This window comes from Augochlora pura, chromosome 3 (assembly GCF_028453695.1).
Source record: "Augochlora pura isolate Apur16 chromosome 3, APUR_v2.2.1, whole genome shotgun sequence".
Taxonomy (NCBI): domain Eukaryota; kingdom Metazoa; phylum Arthropoda; class Insecta; order Hymenoptera; family Halictidae; genus Augochlora; species Augochlora pura.
In genome coordinates, this window is record NC_135774.1 from 23,221,655 (window position 1) to 23,229,684 (window position 8,030).

The following is an 8,030-nucleotide window of genomic DNA, read 5'->3' on the forward strand; positions in this document are numbered from 1 at the left end:
CGACGACCGAGGAGCAACATCCGTGAGTTGAATAAACTCCGACTTGCCGTTCTTTATCTGTTCGTTCGAACGAGATTGAAATTTCGAAAAGCAAATCTCATTTCGTTGAAAGGCATCGTTGCGAATGTTTTCACTTGCGTCCTGTCCTCTTTTCATTTCCGCTTAAATGTTAACAAATCACGATTGCGAGTTGCTCTGCGAAAGCTGAGGCGCACTGAAAAGCATGGATCACAACTCGATTTATTTATTACAATTAATTTTCTAGTAATTTTTAATAAGTAACGAGCTATAATAGTTAATCATCAATCAGATTACTTTTCGCCCAATTATTATGAATTAGTTATAATAATTACCCAGAGTCATGATCATTAATCAGATTGTACTTGGCTGGCCAACTCAGTTCCCAACTAAATTCACGTGATAAAAGATTTCGCAAGATATCTCTGATCGAAAAAGCTTCATTATTATTGAAAAGCCAGCGGAACTCGATAATTGAATCCCCCGAAACCCCGAATGCGTTGATGCCTGCAACCGAATTAATTAACGTTAGAACCCAATAAAACGGCGCGCACGATTTTCGCTCGGAATCGTCGAGGAGTGTGTGAAATAGCCCTGAACGGCGGAACGAGAGTTAAATAATAATTTGAAATCGAATCAATGAATTCAATTACGCGATATAAGCCGGCCGGGACTAATGATAATTAAATACATCGACGCCTCCGCGATTGTTGCACGCTTCCGGCGTACGGCGAAAGAACGAAAATAGAAACATCGAGAATTTGTTGGTTCGAATGAGCGAGCGAGCGAGCGCGCGCAGGGCTCCTTTAATTAATTAATCGTTATTGTTCGTCACGGCCGTGGTCCTCGCCCCGATTCTGGATCAAAGCAAATTATTCATTTAATTCATTCTGTCGACGATACCGGCGCAAACAACCCGAGTCCCGTTTCATTAAATTTTCAAATCCGGCCTCAAAGCCGATTCCGATTCGGAAACAGCCGCGGCCCGCTAGGAATGCGGAATCACGTCGATGATACACTGCGAGAGCCGACTATTCAGTAAATTACCGAATTCATCCTCAAAGGATGACTGCTTTTGTAAAACACGCTGACGTTTGTCCGCGAGGAATTTTGCTGGACAAGCCCCCCCGCGGCCAGAGCGCGCGAGCTAAGGGTGCTTTAACCAAACCGTGACATTCCCGATCGTATAATCGCATTGTCGTTAATACAGCCCCGATAGTAATTTATTCGTTTGTTCGTTGAATTCTTTTGAATACCGTGTTGGCTTCGTACAGCGGTCCTTTCGTTAGTTTATTTGCTAAAGAACGTAAGCACGATGATCGGCATTTCAAATATATAATAAACAGATGTGTAATAATTTACATGTAAATATATTATCAACTTGATATTCGAGCTGTCGATCATGTTTTCAAAAATACTATTGTTTGCTTCATGTTGATCGATCTTCCTTTACGACGATACGATACATAACGTTACACGATACGATTACGCAATTTTCCATTAGAATGTACTTTAACCGTGCAAGGTTATAACTGTGCAAACAGTCGGACTGTTTTCAATTATATTTAAAAGATACAAGAGTCTAATATCATTGAGAATTATTATTTTTCCATTAGAAAATAAAAGTAGACGATATAAATTCATAGGATCGTTAAATCTTATTATTAGATGAAAAATTATGTCAATTGAAAAATGTTTTCGCCTCATTTTGTTACCTCTTTTTGTTGTTTTTCAGTGATTCTTAACTTGATTCTCAATTTTTTAATTTAGTGGGTGACGAAATAATTTGTTTAGACTTACAGAGATCAAAGAATCAATTAAAAAATGGTGGCCATATGAAACACGCTAATTTTGACAAGAAACTCCTAACGCACCCTGCCGGTGTTGATTACCTTATCGGCCGGTGTCAGCCGAATCCGCAGAAACGTTGAAACGCGCGAGTAGTAATCGAGTCGCCAGCGGCGAATAAGAGGGGGGAATAAAGAACTCGTTTGGTAGATGGAATAATTTATTGTGAATCGACTTACCGCGACACGATTAAAAGGGAGAGGCGAATGCGAATTAAGTTCGTCCCGGCGGCGGAGGCGGCGCGATTCGCTTCGTTCCGCGTCCGCCCGCGTCCCGCGTCGGCTTCGAACGAACTCGAAAAGCATTCAGAAAGTTTGATTACCCCGCACCAACCGGGCATCCCGTGGCGTGAAAGCTGTTCGAGAGTATTCGCGATCGGGGCGGCGAAGATTGACCCGGGGGCCCCCGCGATCGGGCGCGCACGTTCGTTTGAAAAAGCTCGCAAAAAGAGGAGAGCCACGCGCGCCCGGCTCCATGCGAATTACGTTCCCGAGGAAGCTTGTTTCCTTCGGCGTGGCAGCTCATCTCCAGAACGTATTACACGGTATAAATTAACCACGTCTGAAAAATCACCGTCAAAGGGAGGACCTTTCGCTTCCGCAGAATTTTTCGTCGAAAACTGAGCTGCTACCGCTGCCATCGACTTTCCGTCCTCGTCCTCCTTAATTCTTCTCTCGGCTCTGCTCCGGCCGATCAATTTCTTCCACGATCGGAACTCGATTGCCGTGCCATCAGAAGCCGCGAATACGACTTTCGATTGCCAGGCGTAATTTCCGCTTTTTCGTCGCGACGAATCTTTGGCGATTCGAACCTACTGGAATCGCGATTGTTACGAGCAGACCGTGGACTTTTATACGCGCGATAAGATTAACAAGACGGAAGAATTTAAGATCGTCGAATTTCCAATAGGTTGCCAATTACACGTCGATGTCCCAGAGTCATTGAAACGAATAAATGACAATTTTTAACATTTTGACTCGAAAATATCGGATTAGTTAAAGTTACATCTTTTTACGTCCACGAAATAAGAATTTTCACTCGGCAATTCTCTTTGGAAAACATTCCAAAACATGCGCTGCGAGCGGATTAAAAATGACGGAACCGCCATTGGACATTATGAGAACAAAGCTGAGTCGAGCCAAATTAAGCCGAGTTAAACCACGCCGGACGAAGCCGAACAAGCCAAGCTATTTATTAATCCTCTTCGTAACCGAAAGAGAGAATTCCGAAGAACTCCAAACGGAAGTATATCCGCAACGAGAAGCTAGAGAATTCACCGAGAGCCCTCTTTCCGAAAATTCGACGATGAAATCCAGGACGCGACCGAGCCGGCCCGTAACGGCGCCGGAGCGTCCACGGTGATCTGTAGCGCCACGATAAACCATGTTACGACGGATCGTGACAGTGAGAGCGCGAATCACCGACTTCCGCTCCGGCGACGGCCCCTAATCGCATAATAGTAGAGAAGCCTAACGATCGATAAGATCCTCCGAGGAAGGGTCAGTTCTCCCCCGAGGGGATGTGCCGCGAAACTGTCTCGCCAGGTGCCCGGCTCCCGAGCCCGTGATCCTTCCGGCACAAAGGAACCTTCCGTTACTTGGCTTCCGGCAGATTGGTCGCTAAAACCCTGAACCCGTTCTGATCGGCGACGTAATGGACCTGTTGTAACACGCCGTTCGGGTCGATATAACTGTAAGCACCTCTGGTGGTCCCGTCCAGGGACCTGGACTCCGTCTTCGCGCTCGAGTCACCGGCGTACGTGTAATCGTATTGGCCCAATGAGTCCTGTGTGTGATGGAGAGCGCTGTGCAGGAGCCGATACGGCAGCACCGGCAGCACGTAGGAGGCTGGAAGGGGCGCCGCCTTCTGAATCCCGTCCAAGGTTACCAGTTTTCCTATTTGCAGCGAGTTCCCGCGCAATTCTTCGGGGTTCTGCTGGCCCAGAGACGACGAAGCGGTGAACGACGACGACGAGGACGGGAATTTTGCGAGGGACGGATCCGGTTTCGGTACTTCGATCTTCTCCGCTTCGGCCTGAGACAGCAGATACGGGTTCTTCGAGGTCTGCAAAGATGAATTGTTTCGGTAAGTTGAGGAGTTCGTGGTTGGAAGTTCGAAACTAATGGTTCATGGTGATTTTTGTTTCGGTAGCTCGTTAAGAAGTTGAAGGGCGGAAGTTCGCTCTTGATAATGTAGCAAGGGAAAACTAGACGACGCAGAATGAAATAATCTTTACAATTCGTTCTAGCATGAATAACAAACGAATTTCTGTTAGATAATAAATTTAGTGGTGCTTATTATATGTGGATTCAGAGATAACATATTCTTCAATTTATTATTATATTATAATTCAATATTATAATTCTTATAATTAATTATAATTTAATATTATAATTCTTCAATTCTCAATTTAATGATTCTTATCACATGAAGAATGAGTTATACGAACCATAGACATCTTTGTGGATTTCTTACAGGAGAATCAAACGATGCAGAGTTAAGAAATTTTTCAAAATTCATTCTAGCACGATTAAATGTTATATAGAATTTTCTGTTAAGCATTACGTTCAACAATGTTTAAACGATACCTAGTGTTCAGCTTACCGCGATTTCCCTAACAGCCAAGTTCTTCTCGTCGTCTTTCCTCAAGTGTGAGAAACTGTAATACGGTGGTATAATGTTGTACGATAAAATATTCGATTGATAGTTCGGTTGCTCTCTCAGCCGTGATTTCTGCAGCTCTTCGAAGTGGCTCTTCTTTGCGGCCGCCACTTCCGGCGTGTCCTGAACTTCCTGGAGATCGTTTTTCGGCGGCTGCGGCAAATTGCTGGCGCTTACTCTGAATCCGTTTTGGTCGTCCGCCGTGTATGTCACGGTTTGCAGTATTCCATTCGCGTCGATGTACGAGTAACCTAAATGAATTCATTAATCTACATTAACTATTTATATTATTTTTGCTCCATCTTAAAAATATCAGTTATTTCGAGATTTTACTATTTTAAAATAAACTGTTTGAACTCAATTTTGTAAGACTTGATAGTCTAGCAATTAATTAATTAATGGTTGCTTGTGTAAGTAACAGGTGTAAGTCGTTTCCTTAGAAAAATGAAATTGCTGTTTACGCGATAAAAGACGGACAATTGGGTACTGTTAACCACTTCGTTCTCACGGACGTGTTACGTCGCTATGTTGCCATTGCAACCTAACCTAAATGAATTGATTTATATTAACTATTTATGTTGTCTTTACTCCATTTTAAAAATATCAGTTATTCGAGATTTTACTATTTTAAAATAAACTGTTTGAACTCAATCTGTAAGACCTTATAGTCTAGCAATTAATTAATTAACAGTAATTTTTTGTATAAGTAACAGGTGTAAGTCGTTTCCATAGAAATATGAAATTACTGTTTACGCGATGAAAAACGGACAATTGGGTACTGTTAAGCATTGAATTCTCCTATCGCTGATTCTGACAATGCATTCACGTCTTCCTTCTCCCCTGAGCCGTCCTGTAGACGACTGCTAACGGTATTCGTCGCGTTAAAAGCACGCGTACGCGGCAACGAGCCTATGCAACGTTCTAAAGAATAGCAGATGGACCCTTTGCCTGGGCGTTCGTTGCGTCACATCGATCATCGTTTCAAAAGTAATCACTCGCGAACGTAGGCCGCGGTGTCTGCCGCATGGTGTTCAGGAAAGGAATGTATGCCATTCACGCTTTTACGAGTCATCGAGCAGAAATGCCGCTTACGAGCGTACCTGCCAATTGTTAATGAAGACGCGCATTACTCTCCCACGTGGGGACTGATATTCAAATCGACGCTGAACTCCGTGCGTGCCGTCTAATACTATTTTTAATGCGTACCATCAATGCGATGTTTAAAAATAAATATTAATATTTTCAAGCTACAATTCTTGTCTTAATCAAGCATAAATTTTATGACGAATAATTTTACGACGAATAGCGTATAATATTCCAAAGAAATACAACATTTTGTGTCAATTTATCTATTTCATTAATATATTATTTATTCCATCGATCGATTCATTTATTTGTTTTGATTGCGTGGAAATGTTTTCAATTAGTATAAACCGATTACAGATCATAATTTTGCAGATCGTAAGATTCTATCACGACTGTTGAAATGTAGCAACACGGTAATTTTTCAGTGCCACGGCAGAACATATTTATCACCAAAGCCAGTAAATTCGATTCTCCCTGTTCCGCTAGAAACGGAGATTAATCTACGATCGAATTACGTTTCAATCTACAGTTTCGACAGAAGTTTAAAATCACTTTCCATGAAAGCTTGAAAGCTTACTGTTTTCTGGAACAGTAAAATTCAACTTGACCTTAAATTTTCGCTGTTCCCCACACCAAAGATTAACCATTCGGGGTCGGCGACTATAGCATAAAATGCTCCAAAAAGTGTATAAATTATAGTAATTATGCAGTACGTGATTGATTTTCTTTATATATTGTTCAAATACAACAACTTCGTAAAATATCTAATACAGTCAAGGATACTACAGTATGTTGTGTTTAACCGCTTGCACTATAATAACGAGTCAGACTCGACATGCAAGATCTATGAGATATAAACATTATTAATTTCTTCTACATCGAAATAAAGATAAATTCTTCTCTTATCGAAGTGTAGAAACAATATTACTTAAAGACAATAAAGGAAACAAAAATGGTCTGGTCTTATTATTAAAAATATTAAAGACAAATAAGTGCTAATCAACACAGCGCGAAAGGAATCGTAGCGCAAGGGGTTAACGAATATACTCGTCATCGAAGTATGGCAACATTTTGTATTAAACTCGTCGAAAAACAACTAGCTGGTTAAATGAAATTTGGCACGAGTCTGCAACGATGCGAATCATACGAAACAAAAATTCGTTACTCAGTAAGTACCATAATTGTAAATACCACAAGTCTTGTCACGTGTCTGAACGAGAGGATCGGCGTTGGAAGGGTTAGAGCCGCGCAAATGCCGACAAATTCTTTTCGAATCGGGGGACGCGACCGTAGAATCAAAGCAGGTGAACAACAGCGAGAACTTACCGCCCCGTGTAATTCCATTCAGACTGGATTCCGATTTAGCCTGATGAGGCCCGGTGAACGAGTAATGGTATCCCCCGGATCCGTCCTGTATGTGGAACTGGCGTAATGGTGTTACTGGTCCCAGGGGGCTCAGCCAAACATTCGCGATCGGTGTAGCGAAACTTTGCCCGAGGAACAGGCCAAATAGAATTCTCTGCAAAGGAAAACGCTTCCTTGATTCCATCTGCTGCCGCAGTTGCCAACAGTGTTCTCCGAGACATGCAACTTTTCCCCATGCTTCATTCACTGGGCGAGTCGATCTAATCTCGATTCTTGAAACGCGAACTCGGAGACAGTGGAACTAAAATAAAATTCTTTCTTCTCCTTCCTTCCTTTATTTTCATTTTCAATATTTCAACGGGTAGAACACTTTATTCTTGGAAAGAAAAAGCAGGGAAGTAACGACGGTCGAGCAGACAGAGGTAAGTGCGAAGCGACAGGTGGAAGCCGCTGCGATAGAAAAAGAATCATAAAATAAACTAAAAACAAATACGACTACCATGTAGGAACATCGAGTCATTTTCAATGGTCCAGTAGTTCTAGCGTGAAGATGGTTCTTCCTCGAGGAAGAACGTCTGAGGAAAATCGAGCCGGGCTTACGGACGTGTCAAGTTTGAAGTTCCGAACGAAAGCTCCGATATAAAATGGGAAAATAACTGTGCGAAAAGGTTTAATTGAAAGTGCACGCAAAATCGTTCGAATTCAAACGGGGTATCGAGCCGTGGCAAACGCGGTTCGACAACGACATTTTAGCAATTTACACCTGACCTATTTTCCACGGGAATCGAATTCTATCGAATCAAACGAAAAGTCCCCAGGATGTTCTGTGTACCGTGGATACTTCCGGCTCGTCGGGCACTGCCTTCGATATTTAGCTTAGCGAACGAAGATTTTGTCCCGATAGTCTTCATCATTGTGGAAATGTTTGACCGACTCCGCGGGGGGTTGGGGCCCCCGTGGGGCGATTGGAAAGCGCCGCATGATTCTCCCGCCGGTAAGCGCCGTTGGTATATAGATTCCGACAGATCGTTGGATCCCCGTTATTACCGTGG

General features: G+C 42.7%; 1 protein-coding gene across 1 annotated transcript; it reads right to left on the reverse strand.

The window, feature by feature from the left end:
* Positions 1-3,459: 3,459 nt before the first annotated feature.
* Cpr16 (cuticular protein 16) lies at positions 3,460-7,162 on the reverse strand. Its single transcript, XM_078176631.1, has 3 exons — positions 6,940-7,162; positions 4,471-4,778; positions 3,460-3,930 (listed from the first exon to the last, which is right to left on the reverse strand). Exons 1-3 carry the CDS (start codon positions 7,160-7,162, stop codon positions 3,460-3,462), a joined length of 1,002 nt encoding a protein of 333 aa, XP_078032757.1.
* Between the last annotated feature and the right edge of the window lie 868 nt (positions 7,163-8,030).

Bases quoted from the DNA above. Each gene is read 5' to 3' on its own strand.
- Cpr16 (XM_078176631.1), bottom strand. From the start codon at position 7,162: ATGGAATCAAGGAAGCGTTTTCCTTTGCAGAGAATTCTATTTGGCCTG. The intron at 4,779-6,939 runs GTAAGTTCTCGC...GAATTCATTTAG, and splicing joins GAATGGAATTACACGGGGCG to GTTACTCGTACATCGACGCG. The intron at 3,931-4,470 runs GTAAGCTGAACA...TCATCTTTGCAG, and splicing joins TGGCTGTTAGGGAAATCGCG to ACCTCGAAGAACCCGTATCT.